Source organism: Leucoraja erinacea, chromosome 4 (genome assembly GCF_028641065.1).
Source record: "Leucoraja erinacea ecotype New England chromosome 4, Leri_hhj_1, whole genome shotgun sequence".
NCBI lineage: Eukaryota > Metazoa > Chordata > Chondrichthyes > Rajiformes > Rajidae > Leucoraja > Leucoraja erinaceus.
The window spans coordinates 4,515,603-4,539,074 of record NC_073380.1 but is presented as its reverse complement, the minus strand read 5'-3'; the positions used below and the strand labels follow the sequence as shown (position 1 = coordinate 4,539,074).

At 44.4% G+C, this 23,472-nt stretch overlaps 1 protein-coding gene across 3 annotated transcripts in view; it reads left to right on the top strand.

Annotated features, from left to right (window-relative positions):
- Window positions 1–1,082: 1,082 nt before the first annotated feature.
- Window positions 1,083–23,472, top strand: part of LOC129696109 (DNA topoisomerase 1-like) — a 69,780-nt gene continuing 47,390 nt past the window's right edge. Inside the window, exons 1-7 of one of the 3 annotated variants that reach the window (XM_055633567.1) lie at window positions 1,083–1,188; window positions 10,203–10,335; window positions 12,121–12,220; window positions 12,893–12,942; window positions 17,830–17,938; window positions 20,395–20,447; window positions 21,779–21,892. In XM_055633567.1, the coding sequence (XP_055489542.1) occupies window positions 1,098–1,188; window positions 10,203–10,335; window positions 12,121–12,220; window positions 12,893–12,942; window positions 17,830–17,938; window positions 20,395–20,447; window positions 21,779–21,892 (650 nt within the window). In that variant the 5' untranslated portion in view covers window positions 1,083–1,097. Of the gene's footprint in view, window positions 1,189–1,470; window positions 1,502–10,202; window positions 10,336–12,120; window positions 12,221–12,892; window positions 12,943–17,829; window positions 17,939–20,394; window positions 20,448–21,775; window positions 21,893–23,472 lie in introns of those variants that run through there. The other 2 variants (XM_055633566.1, XM_055633569.1) reach the window with 2 other exon arrangements.

The window sequence follows — 23,472 nt, the reverse complement described above, 5'->3', positions numbered from 1 at the left end:
AATTGGATGAAGTCAGTGAGTTCTGCATGGGTGCAGGAGGTAGCACCAATGTGGTCATCAATGTATTATCACCAATGATCAGGTTAAATGACTCAAACAATTGCCTCGCATATTATCACCAATGATCAGGTTCCTCAAAATGAGTGACTAAGTTTGTCACCACAGCTGCAACAGAACCCAACATTTTTCCACTCAACGCTGTAATTTTCCACTAACTTACACAGCAAAAACCAAACTCGTCAAGTCACTCCAGCACTCTGTGAAACATACAGAATAGTGAAAGGCTTGGATAGAATGGATGTGTTGAGGATGTTTCCACTAGTGGGAGAGTCTCGGACCAGAGGTCACAGCCTCAGAATGAAAGGACGTTCGTTTAGGAAGGAGATGAGGAGGAATTTCTTAAGTCAGAAGGTGGTGAATCTGTGGAAATCTTTGCCACAGAAGGTTGTCGAGGCCAAGTCAATGGATATTTTTTTAAGGCAGAGATAGATAGATTCTTAATTAGTATGGGTTTCAGGGGTTATGGGGAGAAGGCAGGAGAATGGGGTTAGGAGGCAGAGATAGATCAGCCATGGTTAAGAAAGAACTGCAGATGCTGGAAAATTCGAAGGTGGACAAAAATGCTGGCGAAACTCAGCGGGTGAGGCAGCATCTTTGGAGCTGGACGTTTTGGGTCGAGACTCTTCTTCAGACATGATCAGCCACAATTGAATGGCAGAGTAGACTTGATGGGCCGAATGACCTAATTCTGCTCCTATCACTTATGAACTGCAAGATAAAGGGTGTTTAAGTTTGAAAGTGTCCTTATTTTCCTAAGTAAGATATTTGGAGTCATGAGGAACTGCAGATGCTGGTTTGCAAACAAAAAAAGACACAATGGTCCCTGGCAAGGTCCCAAACCTATCCATGTTCTCCTATCCATGTTCTCCACAGATGCTGCCTGACCCGCTGAGTTACTCCAGCACTCTGTGTGTTGTTGTTGTTGTCGTCAACCTGCAGCTGCAGTTCCCTGCTGCACATGCGCGGTGGGGAGGCGGGAAGGCGGCAGTCCGCAGGCCTGTTGTCGGTTGGCGGCGGGGAGAGGACAGCACCGCACCATGACCAGCGCCGCCCACCCCAACCCCGGCCCGGGCCCCGCACCGTCCCCGGCACCGCCCCAGCGCAGCCCCACACCTCCACCCACCACAGGTACCCGTTACCCGGCGACAGGGAGGAGAGTTTACCTCAGGATTCGGGCGGTAACGGCGCCGCCCGCTGTTGAGTCGACGCTGAGGGGACGGCGGCGGCGTCGTCGTGATGGTGGTGGCGTCTCCCCCCCTGGGATCCCGGTCGCAGAGCGGCTACTGCGGCCTGGTCACTCACGGTCACAGAGCGGCTACTGCGGCCTGGTCACTCCCGGTCACAGAGCGGCTACTGCGGCCTGGTCACTCCCCGGCTCCCCGTCAGCTCGACGGGCGGGTGGAGGAGCCGAGTTTACCTCACGACATGGCCGTCGATGGCGGTAACGGTGGCGACGACTCCCCGCACACGGTGGCTGCTGAGGGAGGGAGGGAGGGCGGGCGTCGACGACACGGACACGGACCCTCCCTCCTCCATCCCGGGGCGCCTGGTTGAGCTCGGCCCGGCCCCGCCCGCCGGCACACGGCCGCTACCCGAGCTCCCGGCCTCGCCCTCCTTCGTGCCCGCGCATTGTGCGCGCTCCCGCCTCGTCAACCCCCTCTCCGCGCCCGCCCGGGGCGCGCTCCCGCCTAGACCGACCGGCCCAGGCGCGCGGCCGGGGGCTCAGTGTGCGCGCTCCCGCTCCCCGCCGCTCAGCGGGTCAAACAGCAACTGTGGAGAACATGGATAGAATCTCTACCTATACATCTATACCATGTTCTCATAGACAATAGGTGCAGGAGTAGAGGCCATTCGGCCCTTCGAGCCTGCACTCCCATTCAATATGATCGTGGCTGATCATCCAACTCAGTATCCTGTACCTGCCTTCTCTCCATACCCCCTGATCCCTTTAGCCACAAGGGCCACATATAACTCCCTCTTAAATATAGCCAATGAACTGTGGCCTCAACTACCTCCTGTGGCAGAGAATTCCACAGATTCACCACTCTCTGTGTGAAAAATGATTTTCTCATCTCGGTCCTAAAAGACTTCCCCCTTATCCTTAAACTGTGACCCCTAGTTCTGGACTTCCCCAACATCGGGAATAATCTTCCTGCATCTAGCCTGTCCAACCGCTTAAGAATTTTGTGAGTTTCTATAAAATCCCCCCTCAATCTTCTAAGCCGAGTACAAGCCGAGTCTATCCAGTCTTTCTTCATATGAAAGTCCTGACATCCCAGGAATCAGTCTGGTGAACCTTCTCAGTACTCCCTCTATGGCAAGAATGTCTTTCCTCCACAGATACTGCCTGACCCGCTGAGTTACTCCAGCACTCTGTGTCTTGTGTTAGTCAACCAGCATCTGCAGTTCCCTTTTACTACATACCAACTGTTGGAAATTTGTTTGACAAGTATTTTAAGATTATGTTCAATTTAAAATAAGGTTCAGAATATCATGGTAATTAAAATACAGTGGTCAGTAATTTTAGCTAATTTTATAATGTCCCTCCACACACTGTCTATATGAATTGTTTCCCTTTCCCCTGACTAGTCTAAAGAAGGGTCTCAACCCGAAACATCACCCATTTCTTCGCTCCAGAGATGCTGCCTGTGCCACTGAGTTACTCCAGCATTTTGTGTTTACCTCCACAGATGCTACCTTAGCCTATTCCGGCACTTTGTGTTTTGGGATGGGAAATATCTGGTGTCTGTCAACTTGGCACAGTGTCTCTGCTGTTGTTATACCTAATTTCTTTTACCTGTTGTAACACTTTGTATTGAAAACCAGTACACCGATATCTCAATGAAAGTGAAAAACATTTATTTGCCTGCTATCCAGCAGACCAGACAAACACGTAGAACAGGTAATGCAAAGAGAAAATACTGGCATGCTGAATATAGAGTTACTGTTATGGTGTTACAGTTACAGAAAAAAAGTCCAATGTCGGTAATTAAGTAGTTTCCAAGATCAGGACTACCTTAGCATTGTTGTCACGTTGGTGAAGCTGCGTTTAGAGTATTGTGATCAGTTTGGATCACCTTATTATAGGATGGATGTTAAACTGGAAAGTGGAGAGAAGATTTACAGGGATTTTGCCAGGACTCGAGGGTCTGAGCTATAGGGAGATGTTGGTAAGGCTATGACTTTATTTTTTGGAGCATAGGAGCTGAGGGGTGTGGTGGAGCTGCTGCCTTACAGTGCCAGAGGCTTGATTTTGATCCTGACTACAGGTGATGTGGAGAGTTTTTACGTTCTCCCTAGTTTTTTTCGGATGCTCCAGTTTCCTCCCACGCTCCAAAGACGTACAGGTTTGTAATTGGCTTTGCTGAAATTGGAAATTGTCCCTATTGTGTAGGATCATGTTAGTGTACGGGATGATCGCTGGTTGGCGTGGACTCGGTGAGCTGAAGGGCCTGTTTCCGCGCAGTATCTCTAAAGTCTAAAGGAGTTATTGAGGCAGATACTCTAACAACAATTAAAATATATTTGGACCAATATGTGGATAGGAAAAAAATTGAAGGATGTGGGCCAGGTGGGACCAGTGTTGATGTAGCATTTTGGTTGACATGACAAGTTATTGAATGGCGGAGTAGACTTGATGGGCCGAATGGCCTAATTCTGCTCCAGTCACATGATCTTATGAGTTGGGCTAAAGGGCCTGCTTCTGTTCTGTGTGACTACCCCTTCAGTCGTCTGATAGCTGAGGGGAGGCTATTCCTGAGCGTGGTAGTACGCGCTTTCCAGATTTTTATATCTTCTGTCTGATGGAAACAGGGAACTGAGGGAATGACTGGGGTGTAAAAGGTCCTTGTTCAAAATGCAATTTGTGACCTTGCATTGGGGAATTTGAGGTTGTGTTAAATAAAACAAACCTGTTCATTTATCCGTTATGAATATATAATTTTATTTTTGTTGTATTTGGACTTTGAAAACATGAGTTTAGAAAATCCCAAATTATACAAAGAACTGCAACAGCACTTAAACTAATTTTGTTTGCTTAAAGATGGTTGGGGATGGTTGAGGTCGTGAAAAGTACCGTGTAATTGCCGTTCATTCCTGTAAATAAATCTAATAGATAAATTGCACAGCCACAGAAAATATCTGCAATCCAAGTTGTGCACAGGAGAAATGTAGATCTTTATAAATTCACTGAACAGTATTACTGAAATGGTTCGAGCTATACTAAGAATGATTGGTCATAGCACACTATGAAGAAAAATCTGGGCAAGTATCTTTGATCTCCTGCAAAATATGGATTTCACAATGATATTTTTCAAGAAGTCTATCTGGCATTGAAACGCCGATTATGTGCGGTAGTAATTGAGAACTTTACCAATCCACTTTGTTGTTTGCAAGCTCTACTTCAGCATATCGGGCTGATCTTGTATAGGGCAATGTCAGCTGCTTTGATATTTGCAAATCAAAAATTGCAAATGCTGGAACTCTGGAAACATGCATTGGGTCAGCATTTGTGGAAAGTGTTAAAGAATTAATGATTTGGATTGAAGGCCTTTAAATGTGTGCAAATCCATTTTACTTGTGAAAAAAACGTGTCTTGAACATTTTTATTAAGGTGCACCTTCTAACATCCTCAAATGGTGCAAGGTGAAATCTAATAGTCTCGGACCAAAGCCATAATTGCCAGAATTTCCTTGAAACTTGCAACGTTTGAACAAAATGGGATATTTGTCATTTGGTAAGGCATACATGTGGCGGTAGAGGACTCAAGTGAAGAATATTTACTTATTATGTGTACCAAGAACAATTCTTATTTAGAAATTCTGAAGATAGTGTTGTGTAGTGTTATGTAGTATTCAAGACCCTGATGATTGCTGGGAAGATGCTATTCTTCAACCTTGTGGTTTTGATTTTCAGTCTCCTGTACCACCACCTTGATGGTGGGAGTGAAATGAGAGTGTGGCCAGGATGTTGTGGGTTTTTTATGATATTTCCTTCCTGTTTGAGACGGCACTTACTGTAGATCTCTGATGGTGGGGAGGTCAGTGCCTGTGATGGACCAGGCAGCCTGCACCACTCTGAAATCTCATTTGTTCCTGGGCATTCAAGTTGCTGTTAACATTCCACCGTTGCCCCGTCAATGAAGATAGGTTAATGGACCCTCAGCTTTTCCCCTCCTGAAGTCAACGATCACTCGGTCTTGCTGACATAAAAAACAAGATTGAACGGTGCCAGAACACAATCAGATTCTCACTTTCCCTCCTCTGCTCTGACTCAACATTACCCGTATTTGTCCATCAGCGAATTTATAGATTGCTTGGAACTGTGGCTACGCAGTTAAGGGTATTGAGAGACTAGAGCCACTTTTCATTTCACTGCACATCTCGTATGTGTATGTGACGAATAAACTTGACTTGATGAGCAGGAGAGAGCAACAAGGGATTTATCTATGTAGATAGACACAAAAAGCTGGAGTAACTCAGCATCTCTGGAGAGACAGGCAGCATCTCTGGAGAGAAGGAATGGGTGATGTTTTGGGCTGAAGAAGGGCCTTGACCCGAAACATTCCTTCTCTCCAGATATGCTGCCTGTCTCGCTGAGTTACTCCAGCTTTTTGTGTCTATCTTCAGTCTATTTCAGCATCTGCAGTTCCTTCCTACCCATTTATCTATGTAGTTCAGTGGTCCTTTATTGTCACGTGTACCGAGGTACAGTGAAATTTGATTTACCATACAGTCATACCAAAAAAGCAACAAGATAAAAAACTACATAAAGATTAAAGATAAACAGCCACTACAGCTGTGTGTGAGAATTCCTAGGGCACACAGCATAAGTGGAGACCCACACCCATCAGTTCAATGTCCGGGACACACACATCGTGTGTGCCAGAGTTGTGCCGACCGCTGCCACTCTCTCTGCAGTCCCTGTCCACCCGAACAGTCGGAAAGCGTCCACACTCGCACCAGATTCTAGGATGTTCCCATGGGGCGATGTCCCCGCAAACACCGAGGTCACGGCAATCCCTCTGAGTCCCCATCAGCACAGGCAGCACGTCCATCTTGTTTTTTGGCGAGGTTACATTCCCCACTGTGATGGAAGGTGAATAATTTTACTTTCTTCCTCCTTTTCTCCCGCGGTCGGAGCGATCGAAACATCGGCAGTCGGGGCGATCGAAGCCCACTTCAACGGGGCGATCAAGGCTCCTGCCATCGGGGCAGTCGATGCTCCTGCGGTTAGAAGTCCCAAAGTCAATCCCTAACTAAGGGACCGCCAGGTCCATGATGCTAGGCTGCAGTGCGGACGGAGATACGATACCGAAATGTCGCATCTCCGTCGAGGAAAGTTTCCCCCAACCCCCCCCCCCCATCCCAAATAATACAAAACTAAAGATACACTAAAAAATACACATAAAACAGACTAAATACAACAATAGAATAAAAGGACGAGGCAGGCTGTTGGCGAGGTTGCCACTTACACCGCCACCGCTAGTTGGCTGATCTCCCGTGGCATTGCATATCGTTGATCAATTCTAGTTCAATTAATTGCAGATTTGGAGATAGATAGAGTTGGTGGATTGGTGGAAGCAGAAAGAATAAAGCCTGCCAACAGTTATCATCTGTTTCTTGACTAGTGCAGGTTTAGTTTTGTCAGTTTAGTTTAGAGATACAGTGCGGAAACAGGCGCACCGGGTCCGTGCCGACCAGCGATCCCCGCACACTAACACTATCCTACACCTGCTAGGGACAATTTTTACATTTACACCAAGCCAATTAACCTACAAACCTGTACGTCTTTGGAGTATGGGAGGAAACTGAAGACCTCTGAGAAAACCCACGCAGGTCACAGGGAGAAGGTACAAACTCCGTACAGACAGCACCCGTAGTCAGGATCGAACCCAGGTCTCCACCGCTGGATTTGCTGTAAGGCATCGACTCTACCGCTGTGCCACCGTGTCAGGGGTTATGGGGAGAAGGTAGGTGAATGGGGTTGAGAGGGAAAGATAGATCAGCCATGATTGAATGGCGGTGCAGACTTGATGGGCTGAATGGCCTAATTCTGCACTTCTAACCGATACACAGTATGATACACTGGATATGCTCATGCTGTTTCCATGAATCACCTTCAAACATAAAGGAAATTGGCAGATGTGAAAGAAAAACATTAACCTTTTCCTTTCAACACTATGCAACTTAATCACATCTCCTTTATACTTTCTGTAGGATGTCCTATATTATTTAGTACAACTCGCATGTTGTGAAAATATTGCAACAAAGTAAAATTGTTCTGAATCAAGCTATTTATGTATACAGGAGCCTTGCTAAGCCAACAGTAAATCATCATTAACTTTATGAATACCTTATATTTGCTAAGGTTCCCTCCACATGGCAGGCTGCTCTGTAAAGTTAGATTGCATGGCATCAAGGGAGAGCTAGCTGCCTGGCTTCATGGAAGGAAGCAGAGGGTGATCGTGGAAGCTTGATTTTCGGACTGGAGGCCTCAGGAATCAGTGCCAGGCCCATTGCTGTTTGTGGCTTATGCCAACGAACGAGATAAAATGATACATTTATTTGTCAATGTGCAAGTCATGATTAGTCCGTTTGCAAATGCCACACAAGGAGGTGGTATATAGCAAGATCTTTATTAGCTGGGCAAATGGGGTGAAGAATGGCCAATTGAGTTTAATACAGATAAGTGTGAGGTGTTGTAATTTGAGAAGTCAAACCAGGGCAGGAACTTCACAGTGAATGGCAGGGCCCTGGGGAGTGTTGTGGAGCAGAGAGATAGACAATAGGTGCAGGAGTAAGCCATTCCAGCCTTCGTGCCAGCACCGCCATTCAATGTGATCAAGGCTAATCATCCACAATCTTATGAGTGCAGGTACACAATTTCTCTGAATGTGTGTGATAGTTAGATAAGGTGGTGAAGAAGGCTATCGGTACATTGGCCTTTATCAGTCGAGGTATTGAATATAGAAGTTGTTACATTTGTACAAGACCTTGGAGAGGCCGTGTTCGGAGTATTGTGCTCAGTTTTGGTCACCCTGCTATATGAAGGATGTCATTAAGCTGGAAAGAGCACAGAGTAGATTTACGAGGATGTTGTCAAGACTCGAGGGTCTGGGCTATCCGGTGAGATTGGGCAGGCTAGGACATTTCTCCTAGGAGCGTAGCAGCAAGAGACGTGTTTTTATAGAAGTGTATAAGATCATAAGGGGAATTGAGGGAAAACAGTTCAGATGGAGAATCCTGGTCGGCATGGATGAGTTGGACTGGTGGGCCTGTTTCAGAGCGAAATGACTCCATGACAGTTATTTTTACGGAAATAATAACAAAATCAACGTCCAGTAAAATTATATGATTGATATGCAGACTGGAATTGAGAGAATGCACAGTTTTTTACCTAGGGTAGAGAAATCAAGAACCAGAGGACATATGTTTAAGGTGAGTGGGGGAAAGATTTAATAGGAAGCTGATGGGCAACCTTTTCCACGCAGTGGTGGGCCTACGGAAGGAGCTGCCAGAGGAGGTAGTTGTGGGAGGTGCTATAACAACATTTAAAATACAGTAGGACAGATACATGGATAGGAAAGGCCAGAGGGATATTGGCCAAATGCAGACAAATGGGCTCAGCTTAGATGGGGAATCTTGGTCAGCATGGCCTGATTCTATGACAATTATTTTTCAGGAAATTATAACAGAATCAACGTCCAGTAAAATTATGTGGTTGATGTGGAGACTGGTAGGGTTGCAGATGAGCACAAAGGGAAGATCTCTATTCTGTTTGAAGGGAGGGGCGGGGTGAGAGAAGGTCTGTGTAACAGAAAATGTGAGAGTGGGCTTCATCAACCACTGCAGAGGGAAGCCTTATTTCATGGGGGGGAAAAGCAGACATTGCACATGTACTAGAATGGAAGGTCTTAGCATGAGAGCATATGCGGCAGAGAGGGTCAGACTAGGAGAATGGGATGGACGTCTTTATAAGAGACAAGGAAGGGAGAGTCGCAAACTAGCTAGCATGGGTCATTGGGTTTATTGTAAATGTCAGTGGATAGTTTATGTCCTGAAATGGAGACAGAGCTACATAAAAGGAGGAGAAAAGTGTGGGAAATGGTCCAAAGCTGTTGAGATGAGGGCGGCGGTAGCTGGAGGAGGTGCAAGCAGTAGCACCAATGCAGTCATTGATGTAATGGAGAAAGAGTTGGGGAATGGTACCATAGAAGGTTTGGAACAAAGACTGTTCAGTGTCGCCAATGAAAAAACAGGTGTACCTGAGGCCCACAGCTACACCTTTTGTTTTGTGGGAAGTGTTAGGAAGTAAAAGAGAAATGAAACAAGTTTAACTCTTAAGTTATTCAGGTACGAGCAAGTTCTACCAGGCAGATGAGAGTGGTGGTGGAGGGGACCTGGCTGGCTCTTTGTTGCCGAAAGGAAAGGGCTTTAAGGCCTTCCTGTATGGGGGGGGGGGGGGGGGGGGCAGAGTGTACAACGACGAGGCATCCATGGTGAAGATGTGGCAGTGGGGGCCAGGGACTTGAAAAATGTCAAAATGATGGATGGCATGAGAGGTGTTCCATATGGAGGAATGCTTGGTAAGTCAGGCAACATCTGTAGAAGGATGTTAGCTCATGCTTTCCCTCTTTCCCCCTTCTTTAATCCAGTAACTTGTCTCCAGCTACCTATTGGCCAACTGTTAATTCTTCCAAGATCTCCAATGCTTTGTGTGTTTACATTTTCATCATACCATTTAGATACCTTAATTGTCCACTTCCAAATTGATGCAGCTTGGCATTGCACCAGTTTCCAACACACACAATGACATGCCTCAGTCCAATGTTGCTCTAATTCCACTGCTTCATTCTATCCATCCACCTTGGTATGCCCTAACTTTAGTTGATTGCTTCATTTTGCTTGGTGTTTGGTTTTTTAACATTTTTGAAGAACTTTGGGATATTTTTTCTATGTTAAACCTTTTGGAATTTGCGTTGGAATAGATTTGATTCGCATAATGTGCATGTGAAATATTAGAATCAAATTGACCCTGGTTAGCTTTTTTTTAAAGTAGTTGCTTAGACTGTTTCTGGTGCTTCCAATCTTTCAGCACCTGCAGTATTTTGCTTTGACATTTCTTGCTCATACTTTTTCCAGAATTGAAAGGTGCAATGTCAAAGGACGAGGTTAAAGACAAAACACTCAAGATGGATAGCAGGGATGAGGAAAGTAAAACTTTAAAGAATGTTTCATCACCTCAGCACAAGTCAGAGAGACAATTGAGGAGCAGGTAACAATCTAATGACATTTGTTCTTGCATTTGCTTTCCTCTTCTTCTCCGTCCCCACCACCCCTTTCCACAATAGGGTTGAATGGGTGTAACCTCGATGTATAGTTTCCTTTCAGATCTCACTCGAATTAGTCGGAAAAGTATTCAATTGCATAATGCTAATTTTGTTAACTGCTTACTGCCCATAATGTTCCAATGTAAATGTTGGAAGAACTACACAGGCACTACATCTCCAACTCTTTGAGTAAGCAGTGAAAAATGTTCAATAAATTGCCAATATGTTCCTAAAAATTAATAAAATTACATCTGACTTTACGTACTGTGTAGCTAATTGCTTGGCATAATACTAACGTGCCACACACTAACAGGTTTTCTGAGCTGAGTTTTTAAATTGTGCATTGTTGATACTACTGATTATATTGGTACAATCACAATTGATAACTGATATATCCGAGGACATTGTGGGAAACTAGGGAAAAAATTGCAGGAGCCCTGGTTGAAAATTATGAGATCTTTAAACACAGGAGAGGTGCTAGAAGGCTGAAGGGTGGCAAATGTTGTGCCACTTTTCAAGAAGGGCTGCAGGGGAAATGCTGGGAACTGTAGACCAGTGAGCTTAACATCTGTAGTCGGAAAGATTCTAGAGAGTATTCTGAGGGACCGGATATACAGTTGTGTTCAGTTCTGGGCACCATGTTATAGGAAAGATGGTGTCAAGCTGGACAGGGTAGAGAGTGGTTCCCAAAGACCTAATTATCCTGATGGATGTGTGATTGCCAGGATTAGTGAGGATTTGAGCTATACGGGAGAGGTTCAAAATAGGCTGCGTCTCTTTTACCCAAAAAAAAAATATTTACTCAAAATAACATCTGAAACATAAATGTGGAGAATGACATGCCTCATATGTCACCTGATGGAGGTCCAAAAAAATAAAAATCGAAAATTTGAGACAGTCGGGACCCTTAAAAATCAAATGCCCCCCCAAACGTTTAAGATTTACGAGGATTGGCCAGGATTAGAGGATTTGAGCTATAGGGAGAGGTTAAATAGGCTGGGTCTCTATTCCTCACACAAAATGTGGTGGGTATATGTCAGGAGGTAGTTGAGGCTGGGACTATCCAAACGTTTAAGATACAGTTGGTCAGGTACATGAATAGGACAGGTTTGGAGGGATATGGACCGAATGCAGGCAGGTGGGACTCGTGTAGCTGGGACATGTTGGGCGAAGGACCTGTTTCCACTTTATGACTAATTGACTAATATTCCACTTCCATGGTTATATTTTCATACTACAGCCTTCGGGTCATTCACTTTGTGCACGCCAACAAACAATGTGCTCTGGAAGATTCAACCAAGACTTGGATTGCGCTTTCCAGGCGGGGTTGAAGATTACCTGGCGCGGGGCCTTACATCACCGCCCCGCGCGGCTTGGAATGGCCGCGGGACTTTGCTAGCGCCCGCTAGGGGCTCCAACACCAAGACCCGGAGCGCGGCCTTGCATCACCCGGCATGGCTTTAATGGCCGCGGGACAATTACCATCGCCCACCGGTCGCTTTGACTCTGACATCGGGGGGGGAGAGGGGAGTGCAGTGGAGAGATACGTTTTTGCCTTCCATCACAGCGAGGAGGAGATGCGCTGTGATGGATGTCTGTGTAAATTGTGTTGTGTCTTGGGTCTTTTTCTTTTTGTATATATGACTACAGAAACAACATTTCATTTGGACCTTAACGAGGTTCAAATGACAAATAAAATTGTATTGTATTGTATTAAACTATATTTGCAGGAAACCAAAAAATAACATTGCAGAAAATAACCTGAACAAGATGAACAAGGAGGACGATTTAAAGATGCAAGTAAACAAAGAAATAAAAGTTGAAAAAAATGTAAGTTTTAAAAACAAAATGATGCTCCCGCTTCTCCTGTAACTTTCTTGGTATTTTCCATTCCAAAGAGGTTACTATTTTTTTGCTAACTTTGTTTTCTCGCTTGACCTGAGACCCTAATAATAGAAGTTATCAACCATTCCATATTCTCAGAGGCAAACTTTTATTGTTGTGCCATGCCACCTGTAGTTTACAAAATGTTCAGTGACCAAGATCGGCCAGCTTGGTACCCCGCGGATCAAAACTGTCTTGCAATTTAATGGTAAACATCTTCAACAAACATAAAAGATGCTGGAGAAACTCAGTGGGTAAGGCAGCATCTATGGAGTGAAAGAATATGTGACGTTTCGGGTCGAGACCCTTCTTCAGACTGAAGAAGACAGTTCAACAAACATACATTGGCAGAGATCAAGTAGACAGGGTAAGGTCGACAGTCGGATCCTTTATCCCAGGATGGAAGAAACAAACACTGGTGGCCATAGCTTTAAGGTGAGGAGGGCAAAGCTTAATGTTCGGGGCAGGTTTCTTACAAAGAGGGTGGTGGGTACCTGGAACCTATTGCCTTTCACACCATGTTAAAAACAGTTGTCATTCAACAGTTATCCAGATAAGACATTTCCCTGCATTGAATGTATCTATCCTTGTACAATAACCAATAGCTTTGTTTTACAGGAGATCTGTGACAAGAATGAAAAGAAAATTCAAGGAAACATGTTGAAGAGGTAAAGATATGTATGTATTCATGTGTTGGGGGACTCTGTCCTTGGCTGGTAGGGTTGGAAGGTGAGGACAAGGGGGCTGGTAGGGTGGAAGGTAAGGACAGAGTCCCCCTTGTCCTCACCTTCCACCCTACCAGCCGTCACATACAACAGATATTCCTCCTTCCTGTGGAGGGGACCGCCAGCAGACCGGGTACCGGGAGTGGTTTTCCCTCCGACGATAGGGGTTTTCCCTCCAAGATAAATATTTATGCTGGGGTTCCCGTGGAGGGGACCTCCAGGAGACCAGGTGTCGGGAGGGTTTTTTTCCCCCCGATATAAATATATATGCCGGGTGTCGGGAGGTTTTCCCCGATAGACATATAGAGGCTGGGGTTCCCGGGTAGGGGAATCCAGTAATTATGCGGCTTGCAGACCGCAGGGGTCCCCAGGTAAGGGGTTAAACGGACCGGAACGGTCAGCCCTGGGGCCGGTAGGGGTTTCCCTCCGGTAATATATAAGGGTGCTGGGATTCCCGGGGGAGGGGAAATCTACCAGCTATGCGGTGCCCAGACCGCAGAGGTCCCCAAGATATGGGGTAAATCGACCCAAGTGGTCAGTCCTGGTGCCGGGAGGGTTCCCTTCCGGTAAAAATAAATAATGTGGAAGTTGGCCAGGATGGAGCCTTATTGAGAGGAGGCTCAAGATAGATACACCCTAACATCAGGAGATATGGCAGTGTTGGGCAGATGGGAGAGCCCTTGCCAGCAGCGCCTTGTAACAGGGCTGTATAATGGGGATGCCAAATCTATGGCAGTGCCGGCCTATTGCTCTAGGCCGTGTCAGCAGCGCCTTGTATAGGGCTGCTTAAATATATGGCAGCAGCAACTGTAGAAGAGCTGCAATGATGTCTCCCTCATGGAGGAGGTGAGCTTACCGGGGCATTTTCTGACCCTGAAGGGTGGGCCTGTTGGAGGGGCTGCACCAGCAGCGCCTTGTAGTAGGGCTGCTTAATGTCTCCCTTATGGAAGAGGAGAACATGCCGGGTCAGTGTAATCTGATGCCGAGGCTGAGGGTATAGCGTGGAGCATACCTCAAGGGATGAAGGGCACATGTCAGAGGTATGATTTCTGGCAGCAAGGTTGCCATCACAACACAATGCAGTGAACACCGCTATCAGGGGAGTTAGAGCCACCCGCCGAATATTCTATTCAGGTAAGACATATTCCACGAGCAAAACCTGAAGGGCGAAGCATAAACTGTTGGCCAATTAGGCCAACGACGAGTAAGGATTCATAGTTTAGGGGAAAACGCACCCCATGGCTTCATCGGCAGGAAGCGGTTCACTGAAGCTGGTAGCAGCATTAAAGCTGACCAGAGTTACTCTACAACTAAGTGACCACGAACAAGTTGGTAAGATTTACAATTGGTTGTGCAATACACTAATGGTTGAGACATTGTCATCTACTCAGAGGCATTTTAACCAGGTAAACTGGACAATACTAGTATTCCAAGAAGGTTGGAATTTGGCCAGAAGAGTGTTGAGCCAGGTCCAGTATTTTAGCCAGGTTGCCTTCGAGACAGGCTCGGAGATATGGGGAATTGTTTTTCAAGGCAAGGTCAGAATTATGGCAAGAGTTGTCTTGGGACATGTGAGAATTATCGGAACCGGGTCAGAGTTGCCGTCAGGGCAGACTCGAAATGATGTCAGGTGTGGCCTGTTCATTTTGAAAGAAGGGTGATCACACTAATTTCATATGGTTTTTTCCATGTACAATGATCATCAGAGATATTTGAAGGCATTGCTATGATGAGGCAATTTAACAGTATGATAACAATAAAATTCAAAGGACTACTCGGTGTTCAAAAAAACTTGTGATGTATTGTCTGGATTATATTTTGATGCTGTATTAGCTAAAATCCACTCAGTCTCAAGCTAATTGAGGAATTGTTCTCTCCTATCCAGTAAATTAGGTTGTTACCAAATGGATAGTTGGCCTGTGACTCCCCCCTGGGCCACAGATTGTAATTAATAGAAACCTGGAACAGTTGTGGTTATAAAGGAGTTCCTATTCATTAGACTAACTGGCAATGTAATAGATGTGATGCAGCTGTGCAAGTGGGAGAACTGACAGCATGCTTAATGACAAACAATAAGGGTCATAAAGGTCATGGATAATACAACTTGCTATTGTCAGCTGAAGCTAATAAGCCACTATGATGGACAAACAGTATTCAGCATTGCTCCAGTAGTTGATCAATAAATATGTCATTATATTGCAAAAAAGATGCTATGGCTTAAGGTGGGAACATGCAAATGTCATCTCTAGTTAGAGGTGCAGGAGATTTGCAATGAGTTATTAACTCCTCAATATTGGTATCAACTATCTATAGACTTCTTGTCCCCCCCATCCCCGATCAGCCTGAAGAAGGGTTTCGGCCCGAAACGTTGCCTGCCTATTTCCTTTGCTCCATAGATGCTGCTGCACCCGCTGAGTTTCTCCAGCTTTTTTGTGCATCTATAGGCCCTAAGTGCATTTATGGGTTAAAGAGTGATTGAGTGAATATGCATAGGTGCATGCTCAACTTCATGTTGATACACTAAGATGTGGCATATGATAAACACAAGGGTGCAATCAGGGGAAAGATCCTGTAAAAGGTACATCATCTAATTTGCCACTGGAGTATTATTAAGTACAGATCAATGACAACACAGAATGGGTGTTGGACCACGCAGTATTTATGAAATTCTGATTGAATGCAACACCGAATATAGATATATTGTTTCATGCTAATTAAAGGTTGCAAAAATGTGTGGCATAAGAATGGCAAAAGATACATTCTCGTTTCAAGCATGAGGAATGGTCTTTTATGTCTTCCTCCAATTTGTTTTATGAGTCGGGTCTTAAAATAGTCATCAAGAGTCGCTTTAGGTTCCAGCTGTGGAATTGGCCTATGCAGTTTGATCCCTGATTTGTCGGGAATAATAATAATGCAACATTATATGGTTATTTTAAACGTAACTTGCTGGTTCAGCATGTGGCTTGAGAGATCAGCTGTTGCATGATAAAATTATAGACTGCTTATGGCTTGGGTTGTCACGCCTATTTTTGTATGTATTCACAGCGCTGGAATGGTACCAAAAAAGCGGTACTTTGCTGTTTCAGATGGGAAGCGTTTGTTTAATGCTCATGTTACATTTAATATGATACAGATCCTGAGCTATTGCAGTTCATTTAAATGGTATTTGACAATATTGAGTTATAGGATCATTAACTGTGCCAAGGTGCTTTCCATCAGACTTACTACAGCTAACAAGGTCCAAGTTGTTGGGTTCACTTCGGATATCGAGTTAAGTAAAGGATATCTGTTACACAAGTTTCCCAGGACAAGTACAATGCAGTATGGGAGATTGACATTGTGTTAACACTATTTCACCAGGGGGTTCTTAGCTACATTCTTAGCTTTGATCGGACCTCATTCGGTAGTTATCCTCCTGGCACTGGTTAGCACAACAGGTCACTCGTTACATTATTGTGACAGGAGAGGATGGTATATCTGCGAATATATGCATAAGATTTTATGCTATAATTAATTTAAGCAGAGCAGTAGGGGTGTCAGATCTCAAGATAGTTCAAGACATACACAGGGACTTTTTGTGATGTGGGGACACACATTTACAACAATACGTCAAGGTCACCAAGAGCATTTGAGACTCTGAGCTAACTACGATTAGACGTTATAAAAACCTGTCTGCTCAGATCTTGCCAGGTGTTAAAACTGAGTTGAGTTATGCAGGAGTAGATACTGATCCGGATCTCACTCCACCAGGGCTGTCATAACAGCAGCAGCAAGGGTTAATTATGCTCCGCTGGACCACATCCTAACGGCTGTAGCGTGGTCAAACAAACAAAATTTTCAAGCGTGTTATAATAACCCGTTGCCAGACCAGGAGTATTTCTCAATTTATTTTATGTTCTGTTATAGGTTCCATCCGGATGAGAGATGTGATTATTGTTATTGCTTATTTAACAGCAGCATGTTTAAATCTATGTCATGACTGTATGAATTATGAATATTTTCCCTCATTTGTCAATGAGGCAGTTGTGGTTGTGTAGACTTGTTTCCTCACGGCATGAAATCACAGAGCTTTGAAATCTTCATGTAGTCACTCACGTGACTCCGAAGTAAAATAGTAAGATTAAACGAGAACTTCCCAGTTTGAAGTTTAATCTTTATTTTATGAGGAGTTACGATGAGGGATTACGTGCCCTCCGCTCCCAGCCCTCATTAAGATCATCTGGTAGTTCTAGTCTTCTTTCATCTTACTATCATACTTCAGTCACTGTTATTATTTGTGTTTTCACACCGTTGAGGATTGACGCACGTGCGGCTGAACGGGCCTTCTTCACGTAATCCCTCATCGTAACTCCTCATAAAATAAAGATCAAACTTCAAACTGGTAAATTCTCATTTAATCTTACTATTAATTTGGTCTCCACAGCCTTCTGTGGCAATGAATTCCACAGATTCACCACCCGCTAAAGAAATTACTTCTCGTCTTCATGAAGGGATGTATTTTAATTCTGAGGCTATGACATATAATCCTAGACTCTCCCACTAGTGGAGACATCCTCTCCACATCCACTCTATCCAGGCCTTTCACTGTTATTATTAGTTCCTTTTCCTTCTAGTTCTATTTGCCAGAACAATATTGGAAATTCAGAGGTAGACAAAAGTGCTGGAGAAACTCAGCGGATGCAGCAGCATCCATGGAGCGAAGGAAATAGGCAACGTTTCAGGCCAAAACCCTTCTTCAGACTTCTGGAAATTCAGAAGTCGGGAATCATTTCGGCAAACATTTCATTAATTCTGTGACTCGCTTATTTTCTGATGTTTTATTTTCCACAGATCCTCGTGTCAGGAATCATTTGAAGATATGCTCTTGGATATGGATGAACAGCTCAAAGAATTCTGTGCCAAAAAACAAAAAAATAAGAATAAAAAATTCAAAAAAAGGGTAATAATGCACATTAATTAACAAAGTTAGGACCATCTTTCCAAGAAGCTTGTTCCAGTCAGCAACCATATGACTCTTGACGACTTGTTTCCTTCATTCCTATTACTGCCTTCCCTTGTTCATCAAGTCATAGAGTGATACAGTGTGGAAACAGGCCCGTCGGCCCAACTTGCCCACACTGGCCAACATGCCCCAGCTACAGTAGTCCCAACTGGTCCATATCCCTGCAAACCTGTCCAATCCATGTACCTGCCGAACTGTTTCTTAAATGTTGGGATAGTCCCTGCCTCAACTACCTCCTCTGGCAGCTCGTTCCATACACCCACAACCCTTTGTGTGAACCCACAACCCTTTGTGTGAAAAAGTTGTGTGAATGACGTCTGCCGTTGTCACTGACTGCTTGCCCATTTCTAACATACCAAATCGAAGACCTGTTGAAAATGGTCCGACGGATATATTCGTATCCCTTGAAGACCATTTGTTCTTTTCTTAAAATGAGGGATTTTTTGTGTGTTTTGGGGAAGAGAATCAGGCCTTATCTAAATTAAATGTAAATATTTAGCAGAGTTAAGAATTAAGTCTTTGTTTAGTTTAAAGATACAGCATGGAAACAGGCCCTTTGGCTCACCGAGTCCACACCGACTAGTGATCCCCGCACACTAACACTATCCTACACTAGGTACAAAGTTTACATTTATACCTAATATGCTAATTAACCAACAAACCTGTACGTCTTTAGAATGTGGGAAGAATGCAAAGTTCTCGGAGAAAACCCACTCAGTCACGGGGAGAACGTACAAACAAGCACCGATAGCCAGGATCGAACCATGGTTTCTGGCGCTGTGAGGCAGCAACTCTACCACTGCTCCACTGTGTTGGTCTTTTTCTATGGTCTAATCCTGGAGAGCACATGTTAGGAAGGTTGTGATGGTGTTAGGCAGCAGAAATTTACTCGAATAGTTTGGGGGTGATGGGTTGTGGGCACAGGATTTGACTGGAAAAGCTGGTGATTGAAGGATGATCTCATAAGATGTTTGCTACATGATGACAACAATATATGGCAGAATTAGAATATGGTTCCTAGAACCAGGGAATCAATGTTTTAAAATAATGGCCTAAGGACATGAATTAGTGTTGATGGCATAAATGTGAGTAAAAGCAATGTGACTACCTGTATTTGATTTAAAACTTAGTCTGTAGGTTCCTTGGGACCATTGAACAAAGGGTTGAACAAATTAAATAGTTTGCATGCAAATGGGAAAAGGGAAGGAATAGGTCAGATTGGAATGCTTTACAAAAATAACATAATAATAATAATAATAATAATAATAATATTTATTTATATAGCACTTTTCAACAAAACCAGTATTTGAACCAAAGTGCTTTACAGAGATTGATTAAATTAATTGAACAGATCAATGCAATAAATCCATACAAATCAAAAAAAGAGAAAAAGAAAAAAGACACAGAAACAGTACACTATAGAAATCAACATGAAACGTCCCCCCACAGCAGAATTCACTGTGAGGGAAGGCACCAAAAATATCCAGTTCTCCCCCTCATAGTCCACCCGAGGTCGGGGCCTATATCTGGCCTCCTCAGCCAGCCCGGTGTCTTCAGGCCCTCTTGCCGTGAAGCTGGATCATCGGCGTCGGTGAACATCCATCAGCGGCCAGGACTGAAGCGGCCGCTTGCCCCCCCCCGAAGACTGCAACCCGACCAAAGTTCAATTTCTAACCGCGCCGGCCGAACCCCCGACACTGGCGATCTCGGATCCCAGGCTCCGCGGTGCCGTCAACGGTCACAGTGCCCCGGAGATTACCGCAAGGCGACCCGGTAAGGCATCGCCCGCTCCTTGTAGATGTCCCAGCATCTACACCGCCGTCGAAGCTGCAGTCCCCGCAGGAAACGCCGCTCAGCGCTGCTCCAGTTCGACTAGGCCGCACAGAGAGGACGAAGATGCGGTTCGGAGAAAAACCGCATCTCCGACCAGGTAGGACTGGGGTTAAAAATAATTTCCCCCTTCCCCTCCCCCACCCACCACATAAAAGAAGACCTCCAATAAACACCTGATATGAACAGGACTAAAAATAAAAATAAATAAGGGTGAAAGGACGGACAGCAGGAGGAGCGGCCATACACAACGGCGCATCACCCCCGCTGTCCGCCATCTTTTTCTTCATATGGACATTGATTGATTGAATCTGCTTTTATGCTTTAGCATTTCACAATGTTATAGTATCATCTTGACTTGTTGAGTTATTTCAAGTTTTTATTCACTCATTGAGCAGACTGAATGTGTTCAAGAGGCAACCAGAATTGCCATTGCAGTTAGAATCAAGTTGAGTCAGTAACCAAAACAAATTGCTGTTGATAAGATGTACTGTTTGCATGTGAATAGTTTTGATATTTCCGTGTTAAGTGCAAGTGTTCAGCATTGTACGTGGTTTTTGCAGGAAAATATATCTTCCAATCAACCACAAGACCAGAAAGAAAGTAGTCTCAATAGGTATGTATCTTTGGACTTGACGTGACTTACATTGCCTAGTTGAACTGGAAATAGTTTGAGTCTTTGTGAACTTAATCTTTTGGAATATTACTTTTGGCACTGTTCCCAGCAATCCAGTCCAGAGTAGGTGAAGCAATGGCCTTCCCCAATGCCCACGAAGTGTACATGTGCACATGTACTTGCATATTCAGGCTCAGCGCTTAGTTACAAAATAATTAATATTGCCTTATTTTCAGCTGTTGAAAACATCTTCCTCAATTTCTACTTGTACATAATAATCACAATCACATTTGTTTTTTGCCACATTACTTATGTTGCCTTATCCCCTTTTCCACCAAAGTAATCTTGAATATGGACAGTCACTAGCTCAGCCACCAACTCTGGATAACAATCTCAAGAAGTTCCTTATCCTCTCTTTCATTTGTTCATCTGCCCCTTTTTCATTTACAAAACTAAGTTGCTTTACCCATAATCCCTGTTTTAATTTTTTTTTAATCAATATTGCTTGTCTTAATTAAATTAAATGGGCATTATGTGAGAACTCTGCCAACAATTTCTAATACCAATCAATGGTATTAATTTTGGTGTCTGAGAAGGAATGAGCGACGTTTCGGGTCGAGACAACTTCTTCAGTCAGGTACAGCAGGCAGTGAAAAAAGCTAATGGCATGTTGGATTTGAGTTTAGGAGCAAGGAGGTCCTACTGCAGTTGTACAGGGCCCTGGTGAGACCGCACTTGGGAGTATTGTGTGCAATTTTGGTCCTAATTTGAGGAAGGATATTATTGTCATTGAGGGAGTGCAGTGTAGGTTCACCGGGTTTATTCCCAGGATGGCGGGACTGACATATAATGAAAGAATGGGTCGACTAGGCTTATATTCACTGGACTTTAGAAGGATGGGAGGATATCTTATAGAAACATATAAAATTCTTAAGAGTTTGGACAGGGTAGATGCAGGAAACATGTTCCCCATGTTGGGGGAGTCCAGAACTAGGGGTCACAGTTTAAGAATAAGGGGTAAGCCATTTATGACTGAGATTAGGAAGCACATTTCCACCCAGAGAGTTGTGAATCTATGGAATTCTCTGCCTCAGAAGGCAGTGGAGGCCAATTCACTGGATGTCTTCAAGAGAGTGTTAGATAGGGCTAACGGAATCGGGGGATATGGGGAGAAAGCAGGAACGGGGTACTGAATTTGGACGATCAGCCATGATCATATTGAATCGCGGCGCTGGCTCGAAGGGCCATCTGCACCTATTTTCTTTGTTTATAAACTTCAATTTAGACTTTTGGCAAGCTGATCTGACAATTGTATTTCTTTTGAACAGTAGATCAGATAATGAACTGGAAGCAGGCATTGGTGATCAAGATGCAACTGAAAAAATAACAACTGGAAAACTAACGAGCAAAGAAACTCCAGAGAGGGGAGATCATCTTGTGGAGGAGTAAGATAAGAAATGTTTGATCTTTCATAGTCTCCTTTTGTTACAGGTGGGAATTATCGTTCAGTGATGCAATGTAATCCTAAATTTCCATCAGTGAAAGTAAAATATATTTAATAATCTCACATATTTTAGGGCCTATGTGATTTCCTCAATTGACATTTTTCCACCTCTGGATGTTTTCTTCAGCAGCAAATGAGAAATAAGCAGGTCCAAAGAAGCTCGCAGTAGATATCTTTTCACTAAGACCTCCATATAGGTGGTATGGGACAGGGTTGTGGGGGAAAGAAGGACAGGAAAGGGCTGACAAAGTTACAAAGCACGCCGGCTCCTCCTTTTGCTCTCTTCCCACTGTGGTTCCCCCATGCCGGCTCCTCCTTTTGCTCTCTTCCCACTGTGGTTCCCCCATGCCGGCTCCTCCTTTTGCTCTCTTCCCACTGTGGTTCCCCCATGCCGGGTCCCCAGTGTCCTTTGTTCTCCCTCCCTCCCTGCTGTCCATTGTCCTTCCCCCTCCCTCATGGCAGTCCCCCCACGTTCTCGTCATCCACGGGTCGACTCCGCGGGGCATTGCCGCCGCTGCGAGGCGCGAGATAATGGGAGAAATGGGGCCTGGGTGGGGAAGGGCACAGGATATAGAGAGGGGTTGAGGGGGATATTATATTTACAAATTCATTGTTTATTATTAAATTAACAATCGGTTGACTGATTATACATGATACACAACTTTTTAACCAGAGTTTAGTTTAGAGATGCAGCGTGGAAACAGGCCCTTTGGCTCACCGAGTCCGCACCGACCAGCAATCCCTGCATATCACCACTATCCTACACACACTAGAGACAATTTACATTTTCCAAGCCAATTAACTTACAAACTTGTACTTTTGTTGGAGTGTGGGAGGAAACCGAAGATCTCGGAGAAAACCCACGCGGACACAGGGAGAATGTACAAACTCCGTACAGATAGCACCTGTCGTCAGGATCGAACCCGGGTCTCTGGCGCTGTAAGCACTATTAGGCAGCAACTCTACTGCTGCGCCACTGGATAGAGTGGATGTGGAGAGGATGTTTTCACTAGTGGAAGAATCTAGGACTAGAGGTCGTAGCTTCAGAATTAAAGGACGTTCTTTTAGGAAGTATTTTAGGAGGAATTTATTTTGGCAGAAAGTGATGAATCTGGAATTATTTGCCACATTTGGCTGTGGAGGCCAAGTCAGTAGATATTTTTAGAGCAGAGATAGATTCTTGATTGGTACAAGTGTCCAAGGTTATGGGTAGAAGGCAGGAGAATGGGGTTAGGATGGAGAGATAGTTCAGACATGATTGAATGTCAGAGTAGACTTGATGGGCCGAATGGCTTAATTCTGCTTGTATCACTTAGTATCTTATGATACTGCCTGACCCACTGAGTTACTCCAGCTTTTTGTATCTATCTTCGGTTTAAACCAGTATCTGCAGTTCCTTCCTACACAAAATTATTGATTGTTGGCTTTTGCCAACTATTCAGTACCATCCTCTCTGTAGTTACACTTAATTACACTTCATCTCTCCAGAGCACCATTACCATAATATTACATTTACCACTG